The sequence below is a fragment of the Carassius gibelio genome, chromosome B10, assembly GCF_023724105.1.
Source record: "Carassius gibelio isolate Cgi1373 ecotype wild population from Czech Republic chromosome B10, carGib1.2-hapl.c, whole genome shotgun sequence".
Classification (NCBI taxonomy): Eukaryota; Metazoa; Chordata; class Actinopteri; order Cypriniformes; family Cyprinidae; genus Carassius; species Carassius gibelio.
Window position 1 is genome coordinate 10927564 of NC_068405.1, and position 27883 is coordinate 10955446.

Sequence of the window (27883 nt, forward strand, 5' to 3'; positions counted from 1 at the left end):
AACTGGGTTGAGTGGTTCGGAGTAATAACTAGATGTCCAGTTAATAAATCGGTTTTTAAAATGAGTTAAGAGGTTCATTTTTTTCCTGCAGGGCTTTCAATACGTTCAACACTATGTGCTGATATCTAGTAAGTTAACTGACATTCATCTTTTCATCCTAGCGTTTCTGGGAGTTGTTCAGGCTGGTTGGGAACGAGGAGGGTTTATAATTGCATTAAATAGGCGCTTGTGAAATATTCGGTGGCGCAACAAATGTTATTTTGAGGGCGTGCTCCATTTCAAGGCCTTTCAATAAAACAGAAGTGTGATTTTATTTTGTATTCAGCCACATCCTTCACATGAGTGTGTGTGAAGCTGAAAAAATACCATTCAGCAAGACCTTCGGGGTTGAAACGGAGCTTTTCAGATGATGACCTCATGTTAAGGACATAAACATTCCACATTTAAATCAGATTACATTGGAGTAGCTAAAATAATGAAATAACTAAAAGGTTTGTACATTTAATATCAATTAGGTGCTAATGCATCATGGAAGTTTAGCTTTCTTTTTTAATATTTATATTTTATTTCAAATAGTTTTAGATAACACTGTCCTACTGTGCATTCTTCATCTCAAGCACAAATATCATTCAATCTCGGCCTCGCTTGGAATGTGCATGTGTGTGTGGGCCGTGTTCAGACAGGTAACAATACAATAGCTTGTCCTTCAAGCAAAAAAAAAAAAAAAAACGTAAAAAATGTAACGTCGTAATCATAGGAAACCTTGACAAGCACAGACATGTGTAAAGAAAAGAAAATGACAAAGCCGGTCTCACAAAACATAAGTCTGCCATCAATCAACCGCTCAAATGCTAGAAGCAAACGCAATATAGTAGGTGAAGAATCTGGTAACGGGCCAATCTCCCAAAAACAAACAAATCAAAACAGACAAAGAAATAAAGAAACGACACCAGGTTTTTTTTATCCCCCACATTTTTTATTTCATTTTACTTTCATTTTTTCCTTTTTAAATGGACAATGTCAAACATTTTTTTTGTAGTTTCTGCAAGATATGTTTGGAATTTGTAACAGAAGCCCTCCTAAAACGGGGTCAGTGGTCTGAACGCCCCCATTCCTCTCCGATATCAAACAAAACCCACCCGACTCTCACACCAGACATCCCCTTTTAAATTAAACATGAAGGAAACTAAACAAAACAATAGTTTGCAGAGGCTCATTACATGAAACAAAGACTTGAAAAGACAAACACTTTAAAAGAGGACACGAAAAGGTGGTCGTGATGATCTACTCATCAACTTTTGGTACCTGTTTAAGGTCGTAGGCCTCTCTCAGGTGTTTTATATCGCAAAAAGTAAAGCGTTAACTTAACAGAGGCGTTTTTCTTCGTTACAGAGTGTCTACATGACTACTTCGCTGATTGAGCGCTCGCCTCATCTCAAGCAAATGAAGAGGCAACGATTATATACAATCAGCAATTGTTTTTTTTTGTCAATGATAAAGCCATATATTACATTAAAACACTGATTTTTCTTTGGATGAGAGTTACTTTTAAATACAGTAATGATAGCATGCAAGTTTACCCTCGCCGAGTCTCATTTTAAGATTGCGCAAGACATACAAACCCTGAACTGCTTGCGGTGTTAGATAAAACGGAAAATACACTTGTGAGCGACAGTCTCGATGCCTGCACACATTACTTTTGCTATATTTATTAGCATGGCACATGACCTCAAATGTGTAACGGACAGGAAGTTCGAGTCTTTGCGCAGCGAAATCTCCAGTCGCCGGATTATTATGTAATGATAATGGTACAGTAGAGAAAAAAAAAAACAACGAAAACAAAGTTTGAAAAGACGATTTGGTAAACAGATTGCAAATCCTGTCCTTAATTCTCAAAAACACACAGTACAGTAAAAGCAATCAAAATAACTCTGCTTTGCTTCAGGTTCAATCATATGCGTGGAAAATGGTCCACTCTAGAGAATACAGGCATTTAGAAGAGCGCATAGCTCAGCTATAGAAATACTAGCGCTGAGGATAGTTATTATAGGTACATTAATTAGATAAATTGAAAAACTATTAAATGGGTTTTTAAAGTTTAAAATATTCAACTGGTGGGCTACAATTGAAAATAAAGGCAATCAAAAAAAAAAAAAAACGGTTTAACTAATTTACTCTAGCCGAGATGAGATGCAGGATGTAAGGCATGTTTAACGTCCACCTCATCCAATCACATTTATCGCACACATCATTGGATTCGTTCAACTGCTAAAGCTAAAAATCTGCATAAAATCGTGGCAGTTCAATCATGCCTTTAACCAATGTGGCATTAGCGAAACGTTGAAAGGTGTCAAAGTGCGCAAAAGCACATCAAAGAGGCATATAAAAGCGCGAGTGACTACAAAACGGAGGGTTGAAAGTAAACAAAAACATGCAGACACAATCGCTCCTCCAACCATATTGAGAAGCTGCTGGGAGGGTTGGTGCTTTTCCCACCTTCTTGATTACAAATTGGTGTAGTTTGAGTTATGAACAGAAAAAAAAAATAATAATCTAAGAAAGTAAACATCACATTTGGTTGAGGGAACACTGGAAAATGTACAAGTACATATAAACGTGCCAACACTTGTTATTAATGCACTCATCTTAGCTATAGTTGGCATCGTAAAGGTATTTTTCCACATTGTTTCAATACCAAAACTTTTTTTTTTGTTTTGCGTCAACATTTAACATACTCGCTTTGGGTATTATTCACAAATAAGCATTCTATATAATTATGTTGGGCCAAGAATTATTTTGCCAAGCGCACAAACGACAATAAAGAAATTCTAATGAGTAAGTCTTGGTTTAAAAAAAAAAAAAGTCAGAAATAAACCTAATTTATAAACGTAAATTTACAAAATTGATTTTTTTTTTTTAATCTACTGAATCTAAGATGACCTTACACCACCCCAATGCTAAGCCTATATATATATTCTGTATTTTATATACACATGTAATATTCATCCTGTACGTATTCATTCATCTCAATTTTCCCACCATTACAGATCTTAAATTTCTTATCATCTATATGAATAAATAAATAAGAACCATGGTTTGTTTCTCATTATGCCCTCTTCATGGTATTGTGCGATTCTCCCCGAAATGGTCCTGGAGAGTTTTGCATGTAGGGGGCATCACCTCTACCAAAAAGAGAGAGAATGAGAGGAAAACAGAGGAAGAGACAGAAAAAAAAATATGAGAGACAGAAAGGAAAGGATGAGGGAGAGCGCTAGGTAGCTGCTGGTTTACTACGCCTGTGCGTTGGTGCCATTCTTGTCGGGGGAATTGGCTGCGTTGATGGAGTTGGCAGTGCCGTCTGGCTGCATGCTGTCCTTGCGCGGAGGCATTCGCTCGTTTATCCGGTCCAGTCCGCGTGCTTCCTCGAAGCTTTGGATCTTGTGTTGAGGGTTGAAGCCTTGGATGGCTGGAAGTATGGAAGCAGGACGTTAGTTAACGCCAGTGCTTTTGGAGTAAGACAGCAATGTTCGGTTTTGTTTTGGGTGTTATTGGTATGCTTTAATTTCATTATATAGTAATAATGATATCTAAATCACAAACAAAAGCACAGAAAAGTTGGAGCTTCATTTAAAAAAAATAAAATTAATGCCCCCTACCCCAAATCAAGCAGTCCCACATCCCAACATTAACTTATTAGATACAACATTTTCAGTCACTAAAAGTAGCATGACTACAGAGGGCTGTTCATCCCCAAAGAGCACCCAAAAAAGACTGATGAAATACAGCTAAATATACCAGTCAGCCAATCAACCAGCTGCGATAAGAAAAAGAGAACTACAGTAAAGCTTGATTAGCTTCGATAACATTAACCAGAAATGCTTATGTACCCACGTCAAGCTTGACATTAAAAGGCAAAAACAGGCCTAGATCAGAGTTTATTTGTGTGCTTTTTGGTCAGGAAGTGAAACTGATAAAAACAAAGATTCAGTCTCATGCTGTGGTCTGCTCGCACCCCACTTTAAACAGCTGTGACTGAGACGTTCACGATTGCGAGACTTTCTGAAACGGTCCTATTTCAAAAGCCAAATCTACCGGTTTATCAAGCGTTATTAGGAATAGTTCACCCAAAAAATGAAACTGTTATCATTTACTCACCCTTGACTCATTTCAAACTTGTACAGCTGTACATGACTTTCTCATGTGGAACACAAAAGTAATTTTAAAAGAACTATTTTTTTTCCAAACAACGCAAGCGAGTAAAGTCCAACATTTTTTTTTTAAAGACATTTTTAAAAATGGTTAAACGATAACTCAACCGATTAACACAAAACAAAAACATAATAAAAAACATGATTTTTGAAAACTGAATTTTGAGTGATTGCAAATAAACTCTTCAAATAATTTTGATGCTCCACAGAAGAAAGTTATACATGATGAGGGTCAGTGAATTTCATATTTTGGTCAACTATCATTTTAAAATTGTATTTACTTTAACAAGACACATTATGCAAATTGTTTTGCGAATGTTGTTGCAGGTTGAATTTGTTATCTGTTTAGTGGCGCAGAAATCTCACACTTTACTTTCAATGCAAACTGAACAAACAAACAAACAAACAAACATCTCAACATGCAAACGTGGCTAACTTTAAACGCAACAAGCACGTGAACTACAAACAAATAAATACTAAATGACATCGGGCGACTACAAAGGGACGAAATGCACACGAAGGACAGACAGTTTATCCAAGGGGGAGGGTAACAGACAGACAACACTGAGAAGTTCTCACAGATGTCTTGCATACCTCGTGCTTCCTCTGCTTCTACGGTGGCTGTGTAAGCATGAGTAGTAGTGCCATGCCCAAAACGAACGGGGAAAGAAAGTGAGTCAAGTTATCAATGCAATCACAAGTCCATTCAAACCCCCTCCCCGTTTCCTATTCATTCATCTTCCCCTCCCAACACCAGCCCGAATGCTTCACATGCCACACAGGAAGAAACCTGAGAAGTTAGTTTAGTTGCTACATCCAGAACATAAACAGATTTCAAGACTCGTTTTTTTTCTTGGTCAGGTTTGTTTTTGAGAACCAGTGCTTTTGAATCTGAGTTGCGGCGCCTTCTGAACTACTCTTGACATGGATCTAGTCTATTTTTAAAGCTTAAGGTATACAATAGCCAAACAAGGAAAGGCTTTCGCCGTAAAAAAAAAACAAAAAAAAACTTGTATGCGTGATGACAGTTTATTTGTGGCCTTCACAGGAAGATGAGAGGCAAGACAGTTTTGAGCGATGTGTTGTTACAGTAGAGTCCTTTTATTTACATCCCCTCCCCCAGTGAACCACCAACACATTACAGTCATAAGACTGCCTTGTAGTTCACTGTGTCTTGACATATGACCTTAACAGCTGGGCTTTCCAAAAAAATGTTAATGCCATAGATTGCCAAGTATGAAAATTCCCTTGGAACTGCATTTTCCATTAATACATTTTAAAGTCTCTTTGGTTCAAGGCAGTATTTTCATGTATTCCTCTGAAGCATAGCTAGATTTCCAGCATCATTCCTCCAGATCCTTCAGAAATTATTCTGATATGAGGACTTGCTGCTCAAAAAACTGGTTTTGTCCGAACGGTGGTCTAAGAGTTGCATAGGAGTATAATACTCAGACACGTTTAGCAAAAGTGCAGCTTGTGTCATTTTCTGATCCCACACGCCCATAAATTTCACACATTGCTATGCAGTTTCTAGGACATTCTGGTTGACTTTGCCCTGGCAAAAAAAATAAAAATAAAATAAAATTCATACTTTAAATAGAACTTGAAAATCTTAAAGGGTTAGTTCACCAAAAAAGAAAAAAAATGACCTTCATTCATCTTCAGAACAAAAATGAAGATATTTTTGATGAAATCCAAGAGCTTTCTGAACCTGCATAGACAGCAACGAAACTACCACATTCAAAGCCAAGAAATGGAGTAAGGGCATCATTAAAATAGTCCTCGTTACATCAGTGGTTCTAATAGAATACTTTACACCTGTAGAATGACACAAAAAGTGTTCTCGTAGCTTCATAAAATTACAGTGGAACCACTGATGTCACATGGACTATTTTGACAATGTCCTTACTACTGGACCTTGAACATGTCAGTTGCGTTGCTGTCTATGCAGGATCAGAAAGAACCACAATTTTCATTTTTGTGTTAATTAAACATTAAAGCCAGTCCACTCTGAAAAATGATAGCACAATTTTGAGATCTTTCAACACAAATTGTATTACAGTTAAGGTGCAAGTCACATTTACTTGGAGAAATTTGGAACCCAGTTAGTTTGTAAATAGGAATCCACAAGATCAGACGGTTCATGTGAGAGCAAAATAATTCAAGCAGATTTCACCATGCTGACCAACAGAATGCTTCATGGCGTAAAAGTGACTTCAGTGAAATACTTCAAACATCGCTACACTTTTGTCAACAGAACATGGGCCTTTTTTGCTGAAATTTCGATTGACTGCACCTTTAGGGTTAGTGGTTTGTTCAAATCCCCAACCCCTAGTATGCGCAGTAGGTTATTGTATACCAAATTTTTGAGCACCAACTTGAATCAAAAACAAACCTGACCATGTTAATGTGGTTGTTAGTAGGAGGGCAGCAGGCTGATGAGTTTTTACAGTGAAGGCAGGGAGAGGAAGCATGGCACACAGACAGGCGCTAGCTAAATTGGGTCATATTGCGTCATAGTCATAAGCTCACAGGAGCCCCTCTCACTGTGAAAGCATCACCCGGCAGCAGATCCTTGGCACTCACTACGATCTCAGCAGTGCTTGGAAGTTTTTCAGGTCCCTGTCGGGACAGGAAATCTGAAGCGTGTTGCCTGAAATCCCCTTCATGACCAAACCCTTGTAAAATCTCCCCCTTTTAAACGATATCACTTTCGATCAAGTCAATGACGGGTGTGCTGCACGGTGAGAGAGGCAGAGCTGCCAGGCAAGGGAGAGAGAGAGAGCGAGTGAGAGTGAGAGAGAGAGAGAGTGACTGAGACGGAGAGAGAGAACTTAGAAAGAAAGAGTGTAACAGTAGCAGGGGGTCGGTGGAGAGCAGGTATCAGCCTCCACACTACCACAGCGACAGCTCAATGATGCCGGGAGCAAGACTTACCGCTCTGTAGGGTCTGTCTGCCTCCTGACAGCACACCCACAGGCAACGTCCCAGTGGGGGTCAAGCCCTTTAACTGCAACACACTCTCGTTCTCCTCTCTGAAAAAACACCCACACACGGTTAAGGGATACAAAAATCAGCTACCATTTGGCTTCAAATAAAGTGTCCTGATGAATATTTTCAAGAAAGCATCATGTTTTAAGTTGACTTTCTGCATTTATGTCAAACAAATAATGAAAAGAAATGTGTCCATGGAAAATCTTTTAATAGTGTTCCTGTAGCTCAATTGGTAGAGCATTGCGCTATCTAGCTCAAGGTTTGGGGTTCGATTCCCCGGGAACACATGATATGTAAAAATTGATAGCCTGAATGCACTGTATATCACTTTGGATAAAAGCGTCTGCTTAATGCATAAATTTAATAAAACAAATATAAATAATAATGGCCTTTTTTGTAAGAAATATAAATAATAACTGCCTTTTTTAAACTAAGAGTTTTGGGGAGATGCACCATGGAAAATTATGACCTGAACTAATCGTATCTCGTAATAAAAAAAGTCAAATTATCTGATATTTTAAGGAGACTTATTGACCTTGCATTTTTTAAATAAATAAATAAATTATATACATATATATATATGTGCCATATGTATTATATTTACACATTACAAAAATAATACATATAAGAAGATAGAGAGAGAAAGACAGACAGATCTACCTGGTGTGTAATATTCTTATTTTATAAACCTCTCTTTCTGATACCACTTGAATCAAATACTGTTGCTTTTGCTTTTAAAGAACAGGGCCACATCTCAGATGTTCAGAACAGAGTGTGCGTGTGTGGGTGTGTGTGGGTGTGTAAAATCCTTGGCCATGAAGGATTTGTACGCTAAGTGTGTATATTCACCTAAGAACAGAAAACACTCTGGCCATCTTGCCAATGGCACGAATCTTATTTCGGATCACCTCCTTGCGGACTGCCGGGGTGCCACCTGCCACAAACATGCACAAATGGGGAGGGACAGAGATTTTATTTATGGGAATCATTTTGCTGTCTATATCTGTCAACTTGAAACCTTGCACATTCTATGAACTACTTTAATCGACATCCCTATCTGCACACTAGTCCTATCTGATGGCAAGAGTCAAACGTACTGCAGATCAAATGAGCCATTACATCCTGAACTCCCATAAGAAATAAATAAACCCCATTTCAAAACTCAAAGGCTCACAGAGGAAGTATGTCAGGCCAAGTTAAAATTATGCACCATTCAAAAAAAAGAAGGACAAATCAAATGGGCATCAAGAACAGTAAATGGGACACTGTATTCCTTCATGACAGCTCCTCAGATGTGGGGTGGTGGGGGGTGGGTGTTCAGAACGGGTTCATCTGGTTTCATTACAGCAGAAGAGGCATCACTGTACTTCACAGCTCTTGTGTTAAGAGCAGGAATTAATGTTAAATTAATGAAGTGAACGAATGGAGACACAGGTTGTCTCAGCTTAGCCGCTAAGGGCAATGCATGTCTAGGTAGAAGGTTAGCAATATATTTGATTCACTGATAACTTCACAGCAAAAAGAGCATGCTTTGAAGGCATTGATGAAGTATAAAACAAGCACTGTTTATGTACATCCTTTCTCTGCAGTTTTATATCTTCATAATAGAGCAGGAAGCCCATTTAAAAATCACACAATTAATGCTGAGTTCGTATTTAAAGCAACATGCACACAAGAATATAGTGTCCTAAATAGAAATATATGGGTTATGCACGGAGGACTGTTACACACTAATCAGAGAACTATTATTTGATGAGAAAAGAGGCATTCTGGGATATTTAACAGAGCTGAAATCCATGATGAGAAGACAAGAGAAATCAAAGAAAGCAGACTTTTAAGTGATGAGGTTAACGGAGCACACTTCTTACATTTTAAGTGAAGTAAATGTGTATTATTGAAGTTCCTGAATGGGAAATTAAAAACTGGTGACACTTTGGTATAGGGGTCAATTCCCACTATTAACTAGTAGTTTACTAGCAGGTCAATAATTAACGCCCTGGCTGTTTACTAGCACATTATTTTGCATGACCACATTCTACATCCTCAATCCGACCCAAAACCTAAACTTAACTAAGAGACTTCATACCAACCCCAAAAGTTTGAACAGTAGTGTAAGTTTTTGCTTGTATCCTCAACCTCTATAAGACAACAGTGGGGCTCAACTGAATTTATTTGGGGTTTAAAAAAAAGCCACGATGAAACAAAAGCGCAAAACACAGACCCATCCACGAGAGGAAACTTTCCAAGCTCTTACCTTCGCATGTGTCGTCTCCCTCAGACATCAGCTCATCATCTGAGCAGATGCTTAACACGTTGACCAGCATCTCTGTTACTGAGAGCACATGAGAGAAGGCCAGCTTTAACATACGCTCTTTAAACACCATACTTCTACCATTAATTACATGCTTAGGCTTTAAATCACATGCAACATAGTTTTCAACATATGGTCATTATGTAAAGATGAGGGTTGTGCCAATAGACGATTGTTATGAGTATTAATAATAGTCAGAGATATTGCCTGTGGCTGATGCCTTTGATGATCGCAAGATGATTATTATTAATAGTCTAGTATACCATCCAATTAATATTAGGGCTTATTTTTTTTTTCCGCATTTTCACAGTATTGTTTGTTATAACCAATCCCACCATTATGCTGAGTTTATGAATGCAATGGCCAATCAGAGGCGTTCTAATGAAGTATCGTGCACTCGCCGAATGAACAATGCAGATGCTCGGGTGATGCAAGTATAAGAGATTTATTCATCATACAGTGTAGATTCACGGATTATAACGGGAGTGTTTTTATGTTTTTTAGTGTGATGATGTTCTTTGCTCGTTTTCTCTAGCTGCTCTTTGAATAACTGAACGCTGGAGTTGGTTCACTTTCAGGCAGAGAAACCAAGTCAATAATTTAATAAATTTGCATGGTAATATCGTGTATCCGCGATCTCACAGGCTGACGATGGGGTGATATTAAAATTGGAGTACAGATATGCATTTGGTTACTTCATCCAGACAATTTGTCTGAACGTTTCCCAGAGAATCAATAAACCATCAGAATTGATGCACAGTAAAACTAATTTCTAAAACCACATCCTATAATTTTTGCAAATGCATTTCTGATGTCAAAATCAACGAAAAAAATAGATACAAAAAATTTAAAAAAAAAAGGATGATGGCCTTCCCATGTGCTCTTTACCTTTCTCCCCGACGAAGGGCAGTGACCACGTGAACACATCCATGAAGTTGGGCAGCCAGTACGGGTGAGGAGAGCAATTGAACTGCCGGATGTTCATGACGTTGTTCTCGTATTTCAACACAGCAGCTTGATGGGTTAAAGAAAAAAAAATTAATAAAGAGTCATAAATCCTGAGAGACTTTAAATTGTAAATAAATTAGCCATGTATATCTGGACTGCATGAATTTATTGCACAAGGGCACAAATTAAACAGCTCAGCACAATGGCACTGGCTCAAAACGGTCTTAAGAGCTCTTACCTTTATTGTTATACACATCTAAGTAGTTTGGTGCAGAGAAGATTGTGATTAAAGAGGGGAAGCCTGTCGTCTGACTTTTTCTGTACATTCGATACCTAAGGGGGTCAGTGACACTGTCAGTAAGAGCTGTTTGCATTCAGTTCAGAGCTTTATGAGTGTGGTGAGCAATAAACTCACCCTGCGTCTTGGGCTTCATGTGCTCTTATAACTGACAACAAGTTATTATTCATCAGAAAGTCACATACTGCAGGGTAACTGTTAAAGACAGAGAAAGAGGTGTAATTAGCGATTCCAGCAGTCCATCAGTCAGAACGGCATGACTAACACTGAGAGGTGCGACTGTGAACGGGGATTGTGTAGGCAGCTTTCAAACAAATGTGCATGTGGGCAGACTGTCAGCTGGAGTACCTGTAGAAATAGGAACATCCTCTCACACTGTTGTGACAAAAGTGCTCCGAGCTCTTTTCGCTGCCGTATTCCTCGCCAGGGTCAGACCAAAGCAGGTCGCACATCGGCCCGAAAGCTGGAGGCTCTTTAAACCGGTCTAACTGCAGCACAACAGTGCAAAACAGACAATCAGAACTCAAAAACCTTGCTTTTCTGTTCAGCAGCACCATCTTATCCATCACCACAACAAAACACATTCAATCTGTGTGCATTTGCTTAAAATGTACAAATCAGTGACACATTTTTAATAACGTCAAGTAATTATTAAAAGCACTGAGCAAACCATCATCTTATAAAAGCACGTATTAATAAGAAAATAACGAAATCTAAGGATTTTTTTAACAAATATACCAAAAAGGGTTTTAACTAAATTTGTGTTTATACTAGAGATGTAACAATATTATCAATATCGTGGTATCGCGATAGCAAAACTGACTCGATATTTTTGTGGTCACAGGACGATATGAAACGATAGGTCTTCCAGGAAAAAAAAAAAAAAAAGTGTAGTTTTTAAATTATATTGAAACTTATTCTTACATAAAAGGTCTTTAAAGTTGTGGTTTTGGCCATTATGCTTTGACAGTATGTCATACGAACTAAAACTGAAAGCATAATATGGCTTAATCCCTTCAGGTCTGTTTGCGCATTGTGTTTCAAAGCAAAGCGCGTAGTATATTACTATTATTTTTAGTACTATTATCATATAATTAAAACAAATTTAGAGAGAAGTCCGCTTTACCGACTTGTTTTACACCTTTACACCAATTAATTTAGAATGATTATTATGAAAAATATTACATTTTAAATAATAATAACTTTAGTAAAAGCAGTATAGCATATAGTAAAAAAGAATCAGTGTTGGGGGTAACAGATTACAAGTAACGCAAGTCATGTAATCGGATTACTTTTGTCAAATAACTAGTAAAGTAAAGCATTACCTTGTAATTTACAATGGAATATCGTAGTTACTTTTTCAAAAAAGTAACGCCAGTTACTTTGTTTTCCCATTTATTGACTGACAATTCTCCTGTCCCCATATTGGGAGAAATTGGAAGTACAGACGCGCTGTGTGTGCTGTGTGAACATGCTGTAGGTCTAGACTAAATGTGAATGAATTTATCCCACTCAAAAAAAAAAAAAAAACGGATTCATATTCTTCAAAATTTATTAAACTGTGAAATGCAAACTCAGAATAAGATGCAAACCTGCAATAAATAAATATGTTAAATAACTCAAATGTAATCTCATTTTATTAACTAATGTCTTTGCTGCTGACCTTTGAGGATCCAGTTCAACCATACTAATGAGCAAAAATGACTTTAGATAAACTAACAATTGTGCTTCATTGTTTTTTTTATTGCTGAAGAGTGTTGAACCTTCTTCTCCTGTGTTCTACTGTACAGACGTGAATTTACTTTTCCTTCAACCTGAGGTTTATTCATTACACTTTTTGGTGTGAAAGGGCTTTTATATTCGCTATAAATAGAACTTATATTAAATAACAATGAAGCCCTGCTTATATTTAAAAAGGAACATGAAAGTAACGCATTACTTTCCATAAAAAGTAACCAAGTAACATAATATAGTTATTGCGTTAATTTTTAGGGATTAACGCAATATTGTAATGCATTACTTTTAAAAGTAACTTTCCAAAACCCTGAAAATAATGCATACATTTAATTAATATATGAAAAAATAAAATAATAATAAAAAATAAAATAAATAAATAAATATTATCATCAACAACTGAGGTGTTTCAATTTTTATTACATCTAATAATAAGAAAATAAATTGTTTTTTTTCTAATATAGTAATAAGTAATCATTTTAAATTAAAAAAAAATTATGAATTTATTTTTATTATTTTTGTTTATACCATTTATGTAGATCATAATATTTATATAAATCATTACTATAATAAATGTGTTTATGTATTAAATAATAATAATAATAATAATAATAATAATAATAATAGGAATGGCTCAGGATGGTTGATAGTTGATCATTTCGAATGGTGAAGTAGAATAGTGAGTTTATAGAGATTTTGCATCTCTCTTTTTTTAGCTTGAATATTCTTAGCTGCAGTGCTTTAAAAGTAGATCAGTTTAAAATGCAACTTCTCAGAGAGGGTTTCAGCATGTTGACATCTTGCTCGTTTCGTGGTACAACTCCCTATGAGAAGTTGCATGTCTAAATTCATCCCCTTTAAAGAATCATCACAACAGTGAAACAAGCATCACCTTCATAACAAATTTTGCACCTTCCAATACTGTCCTACCATGAGTATGACACACACACACACACACACAATACAACAGCCCCACATCTTTCTTACTTTCCGGATGTCATCAAGGCAGGTGATCTCAGGGGACAGGCCTCCGTGAACACACAGGAACTGCTGGTTGAGCAGAGCAGCCAGAGGAAGGCAGTCAAAGGCATCCATGCAGGCATCATACACACGCTCCGAGTACTTAATCTTGCCTGCGATGAGAGAACCACAATAAAAACACCCATGTATCTCCAAACAGGCGCAAGCGGAGTGAATGAGCTTTTTAAGCCAAGGCTGTCACACCGTCCGAATGACATATCACAGTAATGCTGGGTGGGTGAGGGCAGACCGAAGCTTGCCAACTTTCCAAGGCTGACGGAATAGATGGAGGAGGAGGATGTTGCATGCCTTGTTAGGTGATGTTGCAGCAGACCCGTGTGCTAATTGGGATGAACTGAGAAAAGCAGCACGGCGGGAGGTTGATTAAAGGAGGCTGAGGCCAGACACACGTTACATGAGGAACATGGGCCGCATACCGCCGTTAAATCCTGACATTTTAGAATGGGCCAGCTGTGCTGCGTATTGTAAACAGCAGCACTGACAGATGAGAAACAGGCTTCCTCGTGATGAGCAAAGAACAACACGGCAATGAGCCAGCAAGTGGTGAAGTAGCACATCATTATCAAAGGCCCTTTGATTAGCTGGATGAAGAAACAGCCAGCCTCGAACTAGGCCACTGGGTGGTTCCTGATTGGCTAAATTAGGGAGTTTTCATTGGAGAGTTTTTGGTGGTTTTGTTGACATGAATTGAAGGTCAAGGTTTTGTTACCCATCAGGTCTGCAACTAACGATTCATTTGATAATCGATCAAACTGTATTTGATTGAGCAACAACTCTGTAAAGGCAGTTATGCCCTAAAATTCTACATATTGGGGCAAAAAATACCCCTGTATGAGTTTGTATCATTTGTATCATATGGTAAGCGATACCACACCAACAGCGAGAGCAATTTCACACGAGTACTGTTTTTGTCATGAAGAACAAGTGCAAATGTGATTTAATACAACAGTTCAGTAAATTTTTAAAATTGTGTTATATTTTAAACTCAATATTGTGTGTTTTTATACAATTTTGCAAATTAAAATATTACCTAAAGCCACAGCAGAACTGTTGTGCGTCTGAGCAACACAATAGTGTCTATTTTCTGAATGAATCTGTGTTTTGAACGAATCGTGTGAACCAATGATTCAAATGCCCATTCGTAGAGAAAGCAGTCTACTTCATTCCCGAGTGAATCATTCCCGAAATTATATATATAATTTGTAAATTAAATAAAAAAGTTTACATTTATAAAAATTCTAACTACAAAAATCAAAATCATGATTTTGAAGTTTTCCTCCAAGCATTGTGCAAATTGGAGACTACAAATAATAGCTAATTTCTAATTACTTTTTTATTGTATTAGCTATGATAAAAACTGATATGGTTTAATATAAACTGTCCAAAGAAAAAAAAAAGGATTAAATAATAACAGTAATAATAACCCACACACTTTAATCATAGTAAAATGTAACATCGTAAAAACGAGGGCTGAGAAAAATACATAGTGACAGCTGGAAGCAAAGTTACATTAGCCAAAATATTTAATAAACACCTAAGTCGACGAGGGATTTATACAACTTGCTGAATGAAGGGTGTTGCAATTTTGCACAGCCTCTGTGTGGGTCTGCTGATCATCAGCTGCTGGGGGAAAGCAGGCAACCGCTCGATGTGCGGGTTTCAGTTAGCTGTCAGCGTCTGTCATGACTGGCCCGATGTAAATCTAAGTGGGGAGTGAAGAGCCCTGACGAGCGCTGAGGGATGTGATTGAGCTCTGAGCCTGTGGCCCAGCATCCAATACTCCCCTGACACCATCTCTCACTCGGGATGTCACGATGGTAATGGGGAAAAAATTGCCATGACAGACATGAATGATAGGATGTGGCAAAATCTCATTTCATTCTCTTGATAACGTTTACACACACACCCGCTCCGAGTTTCTAAAGAGCTGAGCTTACATTCTTGTTTAAAGGTGAAGTACTCCGTGAGATGCCGACACTCGTGGTTGCCTCTGAGGAGGAAGAGGGTGGTCGGGTGGTTGATCTTCAGGGCCCACAGATAGAGCACACACTGCAGATGCAAACAGAAAAAGCATGTCACAAAAACACCACACACAATAGCAATGTTATCATATATCCCTATTCCGTTTCGCACAATGGCGCTCATACTTCAGTTTTTTGTGTGTGCATGCATATCAATTCCTAGAGCTCAAATAATGAAAATCCAGGTCACCGAAACTTTGAAACCGATTTTTCTCAGTGTGGTCAGAGTCGTTTTCGAAGCACTAGAATAGACATCCTGCAGGCTAGGTCTCTCTTGTACATTGGTGACATTTTAATCTGGAGTATATTGAATAGTAACATATGCAGTTCACACATAAGATAGTTGCAATCACCCAGTGCTAAGTGTCAGTATGGAGCATGTGTTAAAGAAACGAATATCCAAGTAGAAATGGAAAAATATGTTCAGTCAAGCCTAAACAAACACAAGGCTGCTGAACACAATCATTAGCGTTCTGATTCGGCTCAAACTAATATGCTGGAAGGCCACGACACAGCAGGTTCATGGTTTAAGAGGATTATACCTCCATTACTCCTGGTGTTTTATTAAAGAAATAGATCACCGAAAAATGAAAATCATCGTATAACACAATAGGATATATGGTATGCAATTTTTCTTCATGCAGAGAATACTTGAATGACTGACTTCATTTGCCACTGTGGCGGTTTAAGAGAGCACACTGTCGAATTGGGAATTAACTTATTCTTCCAGTTCAAATGGTCATATCAATAAACTTTTTTTCAAATAAATTTAGACATTTTTACACAAAAGTGAAAGTGAAGTGGATGCAATTGTTTTTGTATCTATAAATATATATTATATATCTATAAATATCTATATCTAATCTATCTATCTATCTATCTATATATACATACACACACATATGGTGGAAAGCAGGCAGCTGTTATAGCCGTAAATTAAAATATATATATATATATATATATATATATATATACACACACACACACACACACATACACACACACTTTTTTTAATTTTTAAGTAACTTTTAATGAAACGGTAATAAAAAAAGTAATAAAAAAAAATCCTTGACATACACGTCGAGAGATATTATGATTTTAATTTTTTTTTTTTTACATGAATACTTCTATGCAATAATGCATGAATTTGCTCAAAAGTTAGAGGAAATATATTCATAATGTTACAACAGATTCCAAAGAAATGCTGTTCTTTCGAACTTTCTTTTAAAAGAATCATGGTTTCCACAAAAATATTGAGAAGCACAGCCGTTTTTAACACTGCTAATAAGAAACCAGAATATTAGAATGACTCTGAAGGATCATGTGACCCTTGAGACTGTAGTAACGATGCTGAAAATTCTGCTTTGCATCACAGGAATAAATTTCATTTTACAATATTTAAGGTATTTGCGGTTAACAATTTATTGGTCAAATAAATGCAGCCTTGGTGAGGCCTTGACTTCTCTCAAAAACAAAAGAAAAAAAAATCTTATTGAAAACTTTTTTAATAACTGTATACAGTAAGTTTACCTGAAGCAGCAAGCTAGAGTCTACAAGTGGCAGATAAGAACTTAAGAAACTGAAGCTGATTTACAATCCAAACATGCTGAACCACAAACACATCTGAGCAGACAGAGAACACTTTACCGAGTTAAGCAAAACTAGGATTTTAATCATTACATATCTACTTCTGATATCATTTCAACCCCAAGCTCTGAAATGGTGTAGCTAACCTGCCTGAAGTTATTAATGCTTGCTTTAAATCGTAACCTGTCAGTCACTCTGTGTGCTCCATTAGCTCATCTCCACGATCCAATTAAACAACCGCAAGGCTTTACAGTTCACACATGGTTAGATTACCCACAGAACACCGCTGCGTAACAGTGAACAGGATTTCTGTGTTAATCTGCAGAATACACAATTCTTTCTCCAGTCTGCGATTAGGTTGCAGTCGTCTTTAAAGAGGCCCAGCAGTTGTCAGTTTCATCAAGGCTTGCACTGAAAGAAACACTGAAAACGAAGCGTTCTCCACACAGCACTGGGTGTCAGGGTGGAGCAAAGTCTGGTGGTGTAACCTACGAAAGCGTTTGATGACTGCAGCGTCCCAGTCAGAGGGCATTAGCAGGTGGTGTGGCGGATGACTGAAGTTCAGTGCTTTTGGTCTGTGATGTCCAGGGAGGGTGGAGGAACTCAGTGTGGCCTTTGTTGTGAAACACACACTCTTTTTCTATGAGTCTCAGGTGGCTGGTGGGCCCCGGACCCTCAGCTGTGTTTGATGGTATTGAGCAGCGGTGTGTCCGCTCCCTTACGCCGCTTCTTTTAACCATGACATTTCTCCCGTCCCTGAACTTTGCAACCAAAGCGTGGTGCAGAGGTGGAAGCTTTTTTGAGGACTTGCACTTGCTGTCCCATTCAGAGTGACATCAGACATCAAGGCCAATGATATAAAAGACGCCAGCTGATAAACTGGACCAGAAGATTTCTTTATCAAGTTTGTTGTTGAGGAGCACGTTTTCTTGCCTGCAGAACGGCGGGATCAATAATCCTTTAATGCCATCTGCTTCATCATTGTGGCTGCTTTACAATGATGATACAGTGTTACAGGCAGAGGTGACATGCTGATTGCATCATCACAATGCATGCTGCTACAACAGAGGCTGTTTGATTCGCACTGCCACATGGCATTCACTGAGGGCCAAGCTATATTAAATGTGAACGTCTCAAGACGTGAGCAAGATGTGTTCATTTTGCAAAGATGTGTTCAAGAGGCCTTGAAGATTTAAAAGACTTTGTATAGAGACAATAAACAGATTTAAACAAAACTAGCCTCTTTTATATATATATATATATATATATATATATATATATATAAAGTTGTTCTGGATTCAAAACAAATGTGGCTCTATTGACAGCTTTTGTAGCAAGCTAGAGATGCACCATTCTTTTTTTTTTGTTTTTGTTTTTTTACAGAAACAAATTAATTTTTGTCTTTATATTTTGGATAAATAAATATTTGGGTAGTTAAACTTTGTATGCATTTGAGGTCACTGTGTGATCAATTAAACCAGTCATATTACTGTTAAGTTTGCAACTGAAATATAAATTATTTATGCTGTCCGTTCAAGAAAATTAGCTTTTTTTTTTTTTTTGCTCCATGGACTTCTATTGTAAGTGTCCATGCTTTTTCTGTGAACTGAGGAGCAATCGGAGATCATTTTCTATGATAATCGACAGCATGCCACTGATACTGCTGATCTTAATGTATAATGCATATTGGGAGCTTAAAATATTGAACTTGAAATGCCTAAATAAGCATAATTAAAGGAATGCTACAAGACAAAAACACAGATGTTTACCACTTAACCCTATTTTACAGAATACACTCACCTCAATACTGAAATAGCCTCGATCCACATAGTCTCCCAAAAATAGATAGCGTGTATTGTGCGGGGAACCCCCCACCTCAAAGAGCTTCATCAGGTCAAAAAACTGCCCATGGACATCTCCGCACACTGAAGACAGTGACAAAACACGTTAAGACATACACTTGAATTGTTGAAACAACTAAAACAGTGACATCACTGAGAGGATGTGGCCAAAACAAAAACATTGGAGAACATTGCAGAAAGAAATGAAGAAATATCAGACATTGAGTACACGCAAGGAGGTCAAGGACGTGTCTTAATGAGCTCAAGATGGGAGAAGAAATCTTAAAGGGATAGTTCACCCAAAAATGAAAATTAATTAATCCAAAGTCTTTAATTACTCACCCTCATGTTCCAAACCTGTAAGAACTCTGTTCATCTTTGGAACACAAATTAAGATATTTTGCGCACAAGTATTCTCGTAGCTTCTTAAAATTACGGTTGAACAAATGATGTCATATGGACTATTTTAACAATGTCCTTACTACCTTTCTGTGCCTTGAACATGCTCCATCCATGTCTACGCAGGGTCAGAAAACTCAGATTTTATCAAAAATATCTGAATCTGTCTTCCGAAGATGAACAAAGGTCTTACGGGTCTGGAATGGCATGAGCGTAAGTAATTAATGAAAGAATTTTCTTTTTTAGGTGAACTACCCCTTTAAGATTTGAGCAACTGAAGGTGCACAAATATTACAACCACTAAAAGGAAGTGCACTAATACTAGGTCCACTCAAAATGGCTGAGTGAAACGCATCAATAGTGATCGCCACAAACAGGATGTGGCCAAACCAGCCTTATTCCTGCTTAAACCTCCACAAGGTAAAATGTTTTAGGCAGAAACACCATCGCAATTATTCATGCCACAATTTCTTCGGTTTTCTCTTGCAAGCCAATTATCATGCACTTAGTGCATGTTACGAAAGACATGAGAGAGTGCGGGGTGGGGGTCGAGGGAGGGGGAAGATATGGATAGACGTGCCCATTTATATCCACACACCTGTTTGTGTGTTTGCTCGAGTGTATGGCGAGTGCTGGGGGTTTCCTGTGGCCTCTGCTGGGGAATTAAAGTGTGGGGGTGTGTGAGAGAGAGAGAGAGTCTAGGATGCAACTGTTTCTCTGACCTTTACCGAACAACCACATTAAGGGTTGCTGTGGAAGACTAGCTCTGTATCAAAATAATCATGCTCTTCTTGCTGGTTTGAGGATTAAGTCAGGGTCAAAACTAAACCTAAAGATTAAGGATGATATCAGAGATGCCCGATCAAGTAACCGCAGAACCTTGAGGGTACTTTGATTAGTCTTAGATAACCCTCTATTTGAGGGAAACCATATCGCTGTAAACTAACTCTAGTTTATGAGAAAGCTTGTGGGCGAGTAACATCGCCAGAGGGCATCATGTTTTTCTGTGATTGTACGACATTAGGTGTAACGAAGATCCTGCGAGAACCACATCCTGAGTGTAGACACTGGTTGTGAATCATGACAGGTTTGTAGCGTTTGCCACACAGTGAGTCATCAAGTGTGCAACACCCTACCTGTGATGGGGGCCTCCACTTCCAGCATGCATTTCTCGTGGCGGAGGATGTTGGCGCCATCGTTGATGATGCGTAAGGCCGCGTCTTCCTCCAGACGGCCCTCTTTCACCAGGTGGCTCTTCAAAAGCTCCACCTTGGGCTTGCCGTCCTCGTACAGCTCTTTCAAGGTGAGCCGCGTCGTGGGAGGGTACGGCACTGCTGCAGGAAAGAGAAAGAAAGACTCACTTTTACAGTCTTGTTAGTCACAGGGAAACCCTGCTGGCAAACATTTCATACTTCAGAGAGGTTATATTGTACATACAACAAGACATTATACACGTTTTAGCCATTTTGACTGTACAAAATGGATTACAGCTTTGTGCCAGAGCAATTCAGATCCCATTGATTTGGAACTACCAGATAGAGCATCGCAACAAATGTCTAAATTTAAAGCAGCATGTTCACAGTCGCGACCGTGCAGTCGATAACAGTGTGGTGAAGTCTCGGAGTCTATCACAGCATCTGTTGACCGAGGTGTCTCCAAGTTAAGGAAGCGCAACTTCTCTACAATTTCAAAGCCAGATGGCATGTGACAAAAGCGCTGAACCAAAAGCAGAAAAATGTGTTACGGTGTTACTCCAAATAAAAATATCTCAGCCCAAGAGTTTCTTAACATGCCACTCTCAGGCTCCCATCACAAGCAACTCGAAGCTTGTCTGTCAAACTAGATTTGGACATTTCAGAACCTAAAACCAGCCTGATCATTCAAGATATTAATACTAGCAGTTAATGAAAAAAACATGCAGTTTTGAACATTCTTGGTGCTTGCCTGTGCAAAATTCACTGCAATGATGCTAAAGTGTTATACAGTTGCTAAGGTGTTCTAAACAGTTGCGAAACATTTGCTAAAGACAGCCCACTCCCAAGTCTCTTTTTAGCCCATTTTTTTTGTAGGTCAACATGACAAGTATCTTCTGCCTTGTTTATTTTAGTGTGCTGATCTTTAATATTAAGCATTACAGATTCTGAACACCCCAAACCTTAAAAACGATGCACCACAAGTACACGGTGCCATTACGGTTTTCATTATCAGATAATTTCATTAACTTATGACATGTGAATGTGTGAGTGAACTGACGAAATGACATCAGCCGGTTTACCTTAACGTCTTTGCCAGAACACAGGCAAAGTAAACTGATGTGTGAAACCTCATGGTTGCAAGACGACACATTATTACTCAATTCACTTTTTTGTAACTGAAAACACACAGTTCGCAGTTACGAGGTTGCCTGAAATGCGATGCCAAGCTGACAGCCAGTAGCTAAAAAGTGAAACTTATGCATGCTAATAACGGTTACTGTTATTGGTCAGGATTTGGGACTCTCCCACAAAGCTATGTGGGTTATCAGAACACACATAGCCACAGCTGGTCCGTCCCTTCCCCCAACCACCACGCACAGGTCTTGTTAAGAAGACATGAAGCCCTCACTGTCATGGAGAAGACAGCTTAAATAAACCCTCAACAACCTGGGGGCTGGGATTTTACATTCAGACACTGTGTGCATGGGTGAGCACTGAGGCGGGCAGCATGCAAACAAATGCCTGCTACAACCGCTCTGCAACCCCCTGAGCCTCGAGCTATTTTCAGTTGCAGGAATTCCACAACATTTAAACTAGTCTAAGAGGAGTTGGGAAGTTAGGTCCTGAAGTCGGGGTGGGGTAGAAGGCCAGCTGTTGGCGTCGCAATCCTCTCCGCCAGGGTCACAGGCCAGTTTGGCAAAGCTCGCTCTCCAGAAGAATGTGGGTATGGCCGACAGCCATGGCTTTCAGCACTGGGACCAAAGGCATGATAGACCACAATAAAGCTTCGAGCTCAGATGACGTGGAACCTTTAAGGGACTCCAGTGGTGGAATTAGGAGCAAAGAATCGGTTTGGGTTTACAAAATGATGATTTTGGATTCTGTTCAGGCAGAAACCATCAGAGGGTGTTGTTCTTGTTGCATGCCAGTATAAGGAAGAGAAAACGACGAATCTTTCATGCCTGACAGAAAAAAGGAAGAACACCTGCTCATTTGCCTGTTTTAACTAAAGCTGTAACAGGGCTGTTATCTGGCTGGAGGGTGGAGTTCGCCCTTCTACGTTGACGGCAGCGAAAATGTGTAATAGCTCAGTGTGGTGCATTTGCATGTGAAAATGAAGCCCAAAGGGCAGGAGGGAGATTTTACTATCAAAGTAGGGTTGGGCCGATAGACGATGCCATCGTCCATTGGCGATGGATGATAGACATAATGTTGAGCCGGCCTCGTGACCAACCATCCCCCGCCCCACCCCTGCAATCTGCCCAATACAGTGTTCGGAAAGAAAATGATGTGTAGGCCTACTACAGAAACCGTAAAGGGTATAAATACAAGATGGGAGGAAAATACATTTTCAATACTTTCTCTCGCAGTAAGGCCTGTATCATTGGGTAATTATAGTGTTTATAAATTGCGGGCATCAGGGAGCCACTAATATGCCTAGCACTGAAACTGCTTTTGGAATGCATGATCGCATTTTAGTTTCACTTTCACTTTTGAGATTTGCGATCAAACATACTCCGTTTATACTATGGAACGGCAGTACTTACCATAAAAATTTACAAGATTCGATTTTTGTCAAAGGATCTGCAAATCATTCGCCATCGTCCTCAGCCATCTCTCCTTACTCGATGTAGTATGTGAAATTTTATGTACTGTAATGTAGCAATCATTATTTGTTTTCTGTGCCCTTCTGAATATGGATTCCCTCTTCGGGCAAACCCCCTAACTCCCCTCCCCCCGATGTCATCGTCCATCACGATGTTTCACTACAGTCATTGTCCGACGCCAATTTTGTAGACATTACCCAACCCTATATCAAAGTACCAAACATATGTATTTACCCAGCAGTGAGGCGACTGTCCTACACTTGTGTCCCTCGATGATGTCAAAACCCAACTCAATAAAGGCCCAGTTAAAAGGAGGTCAGCTTTCGAGAATAAAAAGACACCCACTGCTTTTGCACTTGTTCACCTCATAGCGGTCCAACCATTAAAGATTTAAATGGCTTCATATATACATTTGTTGGTTTTCGTAATCTTACATGGATTACCTGCATATGATTCTAAACCTTTCCAAACGCAAAAAAAAAAAGTCTCCAAGTTTACTTGATCATTCAATTGGGTCTGATGTGGTTGGTTTGGACCCCACTGACTCGTACTGTATGGACAAAACCGTTGCACTAAATTACAGAATTTTGGTGTGGACTATCCCTTTAAGAGACTTCTGGACCAGACCGCATGTATATTAAGGAAGCTAGAAAAGGCGTAACTTCCTGTGTTCAGTCTGATCTGTGGTTTTATCAAACTAACTGTTTTTTTATGTTTTTTGTTTTTTTGGGGGGCTGATATTAGAGAACGCACTAGGTAAGAAAACACATGGATTTTGAGGTTCTCAGCAAGGATGATGAGAGCTATCTTGGGCGGTATGAGTGATCCTAGAAAAAAAAGTCTTGGTGAAAGGGTAAGAGACGGGGCCTGAGGTCCGTTAATCATGCATGAGGACAGAATAATTACACAAGCAGGGTGACGCTAACCCTGACAGCTCTAGTTTCTATCTGTAAATAAGCCAAAAGTTCAAAACATCAAATTCACCATCAACCTGACAGGTGTCCAAAACTTATAGCATCAGCTGCATAACGCACTCATTTCCAGATTAATTACATTGGATGGTGATATGATTTCAGGGTTGGCATGGTCTTGATGTTACCCCCTCCAAAAAAAATGTTTAATAAAAGATGCCACAGACAGCAACCCAGCTTGAACTGCTCTTTCATGCTAACCTTTCAAGCCTTCAACTGACTGCTGACCCATGTTCAAATGCACAACACAACAACCACCCTACTGTCCGCCGTTCTCAGCAGGGGAAAGTGAGAAAAGAGTTGCGTAGAAATGTCTAGCAAAGCTTTTAAAGGCACTTAACCTCGTCTTTCCTCCGCCTCCGTCGCACTGTTCCAAGCACAGCTGGGCTGATGAGTGTGCAGTCGAAAAGTGCCGCTGCGATCCTTGATTCCCCACGCTCCGTGCTTTAACTGTGGGAGGACTCATCAAGACACGGCCTTGGCGAGAACCTCGACTCCCACTCAGCACTTCAATCATGCTGGAGTTCATTCTCGCAGAGCTTATAGTCCTTTTAAACAAGCTCTAGTCATTTTACCTTCCAAACACAATGGACGAAACGACAGGCCGGCATGCTCTCAACAAGCTTTTTTCATTTTTTAACACTCGAGCCGACTGAATTCATCTCTCATCAGCCAGAAAATATGCTAACACAGAATTATCGCAGACGTGGTAGAAGATCGCTGGTGCACGACACTGATTGGTCACTGGGTAGTAGCGCTTTCAAGGTGCTAACAATCTACAATTAACACTTGAATCATACAATATTCCCTCTCCGCTGTCCTGATTTTTTGTATAATTGCCCCATATGCGATGAAGTTGGCATCACCGATTCTGTTACTTCCTTGTTTAACACTGTGAAGCTGCTATGAACAATCTCTACTGTGTGAAGCGCTATGGAAATAAACTGCATGCATATATACCATACATCGGACTATAATTCTCCAGTTCAAACCTCTCTCAATGCAGATGTCGGACCATCGTAGCTTACAAAACAAATCCCACAAAAACCTTTTTTCAGACAGCCTGCGATTACGCATACGTGTGGCGTAAAATCCAGGTGTTGGAGTGCTTAAACTGAAAGGAGGCATTCAGTGAAACCTGGAACCAATTTGGAGCTGAAATGCTCCTGTTCCTGCAGAAAAGAAGAAGATGGATTCTAGACAGAAAGAGAGTCAGCTCTTTTTAATGAGGAGGGGGTTTTTTTTGTCTGTAGCGATTTAGATAACTGAATGGTCTGACTTGGGAATGGAGATGCAAGTCATTACGGATGCAGAACTAGCCCAGTGCTATCAGCTCATTACAGAGACTGTCTAATTGAGCCCGATCAGCCAAAACACAGCGGGCTGACAGCAGCACATAAGGGAATGAGAGGAAAGAGCACACTATACATGTCAGCGGACACACACTAGTTTTAATCAAAAACAAGCCATAGTTTCCCGAGTGCCTTTATACCCATGAAGCCACAGACCTAATGATCCAATAAGTTGTAGTACTCTGTCTCACCTCTCACGAGCCCTTGATAAGGAGTTGATGCTTAAATGCAACAAATTCATCACCTACCCAAGGGTCAATCCCTTTTTCTAGTCCTAAAGTAGGATTAGAAGTGTGATGTTAATTGGGATCACATGGATAACTTCAATTAGTTTAGTTCTACCTCAGACAAAAGAGTAAAGCTGAAGTGACAGTTCTCACTGATGTTGCCTAAACCCTAAAGGAGGAGGAAGAAAGAGGATGAAAGCAATTGTACTACAGTGAATTAATTGTTGTGCAATGGTGAATGCAACCTATGGGATTTCTGAAATACACATGCATAAAGCTAGCCAAATTTCGAAATCTGATTCAAGTTCATATTTTAAATTAAATGCACACAAAAACATACATTTTCTATTTTAAATTTTTTAAATATAAAATAAAACTACAAAATTGTAGTTTTAAGATAATATAAGTATAGTCCTATAGTAATATATGCATCTATAGTTACACAGAAAAACACCTGCAATGCAAAATCAAATGTTTATTTTTTTATACTTGACACAGCTTTGGCAGTTTCAGTTTCATGAATCCCAGTGGTTTTGCATATCCAGACCACTCTGAGTATCATGCATTCCCACTAATATCCCTATAATGGTCTGATTCACTAATAACAGCTTTGCTTCTACCTGATGTTTGCACACTAGAGCTTAAAACTTCATTGATATCGTTTAATTCATGCCAATTCATCCCGTGCAGCCTGAGCCAACCTGTCAAAATAACCGTCAACATGTCTCATTAGACTTTTTAAGTTATCGAAAACTCAGTCAACACAACAGATGTCCTGACTTGCTTAGATTTATATTACACATAAACTGAATGTCACCCATCAGCTACCAGCGCGGGTTAGCTAACACACAACCAGGCGAAATGAATAAAAACGTACAGTTTCACATAGAAAACGTACCTTTGACGAGCCGATCGGTGGTGGATTGTTTATTCTGCTCCTTCCCCGACATCCTTCAGTGTATCTCGGTGGAACAATTGTAATTCCTCCTTGTAGCTGAACCCAGCTAGTCGTGTTAGCCTGTTAGCTCAGCTAAGCTACTGACGTCTCAGTTCGCGAGGAAGAAAAGTCCTGACCGCTCCGCTGTAAGAGCGGGGAAACGGAGTCAGAGCGCTCGTCCGGGTCGGTTTGGTGATATGAACGCTCAAACGGTGGGGGAAAGGGGAAGGGGGAGCCCACTGAAACGGCAGAGTTTTATTTTCTGCCGTGTCTGTCCTTCGGGTTTGCTCACACAGGCGACCCAGCTGCTGTCAATTTCTCTGAGGGAGTAGCGATGTCCGACTCGTGAAAGAATCGTTCGCTTGTGTCGGATCTTTTTTTAGGGAATCGTTTGAACCTGATCGTAATTCCTGTCTGGACGGTTCGTTGACGAAAACGACTGCATCGGTTCTCGAGTCAACCGACTCACTGAACCAAGAACCGTCTGTTTTGGACGTGTCCTGTTCACAATGAGCCAAGAACTGATGAGTGCGTTTATTTAAATAATCTACTAATAACATTTTAACTATTCCTAATCAAAATAACTGCAAATGCGTAAGGCAATTCAATCAATCTGGACACATTAAAACATTTTTATTAAAACTCATAACAAAAATTAGTATTTATTGCGAAATATGTTTACAAATGACTAAACATGTTATATGCCACGCAGTTGACGCAATACGTATTGACGTAAAAGAATCACTAAATCGGTCGTTGAACTGGTTCTTTAAAACGAACTGTTCAAAAGAACCGAATCCAAAAAATGACTCAGAGTGTATCTCTATGAAGGAGGGGTGGCGGAGTGAGCGGCAAGCGACAATAAAAAAGGCTCTGAACAAGATGTTGCCTGTTTTTGTCAAGCGACGTCAGTGGCTTATGTATGGTAAATGTGTATTCTGGTGCGTGTATATTGTAACGCTCACATTTTGTGTCTCGCTTGTGTCTTTCTACTTTCTTGTTTGATCCTCTGAGTCGCCCTGACTCTTTTTTTGCGGATTAAACTCTAATCCACAGTGCAAACGGATTTCCTATAACATGGCGGCATCTGTTCCACACATATATTTGTGGGTAGTGTAGTTTTAAGCACATATCTAACCCGTTTATATGCATCGCTATTCAATTATCCGCTAGTATAATCCGTTTATCTTGATGAAGTGTATATTGTTTTAT

General features: G+C 39.1%; 1 protein-coding gene across 3 annotated transcripts; it reads right to left on the bottom strand.

The window, feature by feature from the left end:
• Positions 1-954: 954 nt before the first annotated feature.
• ppp3ccb (protein phosphatase 3, catalytic subunit, gamma isozyme, b) lies at positions 955-27706 on the bottom strand. Of its 3 annotated transcripts, none has more exons than XM_052567079.1 (14): positions 26633-27033; positions 20519-20713; positions 18943-19067; positions 15472-15583; positions 13481-13626; positions 11108-11247; positions 10877-10954; positions 10700-10794; positions 10402-10527; positions 9457-9534; positions 8052-8136; positions 7146-7243; positions 4803-4829; positions 955-3466 (listed from the first exon to the last, which is right to left on the bottom strand). In XM_052567079.1, exons 1-14 carry the CDS (start codon positions 26682-26684, stop codon positions 3291-3293), a joined length of 1533 nt encoding a protein of 510 aa, XP_052423039.1. In that variant the 5' UTR covers positions 26685-27033; the 3' UTR covers positions 955-3290. The 3 variants fall into 3 exon arrangements, with proteins under 3 accessions (XP_052423039.1, XP_052423038.1, XP_052423040.1); XM_052567078.1 differs by having other exon boundaries at positions 20519-20716; positions 26633-27031; XM_052567080.1 differs by lacking the exon at positions 4803-4829 and having other exon boundaries at positions 20519-20716; positions 26633-27706.
• Positions 27707-27883: the final 177 nt, after the last annotated feature.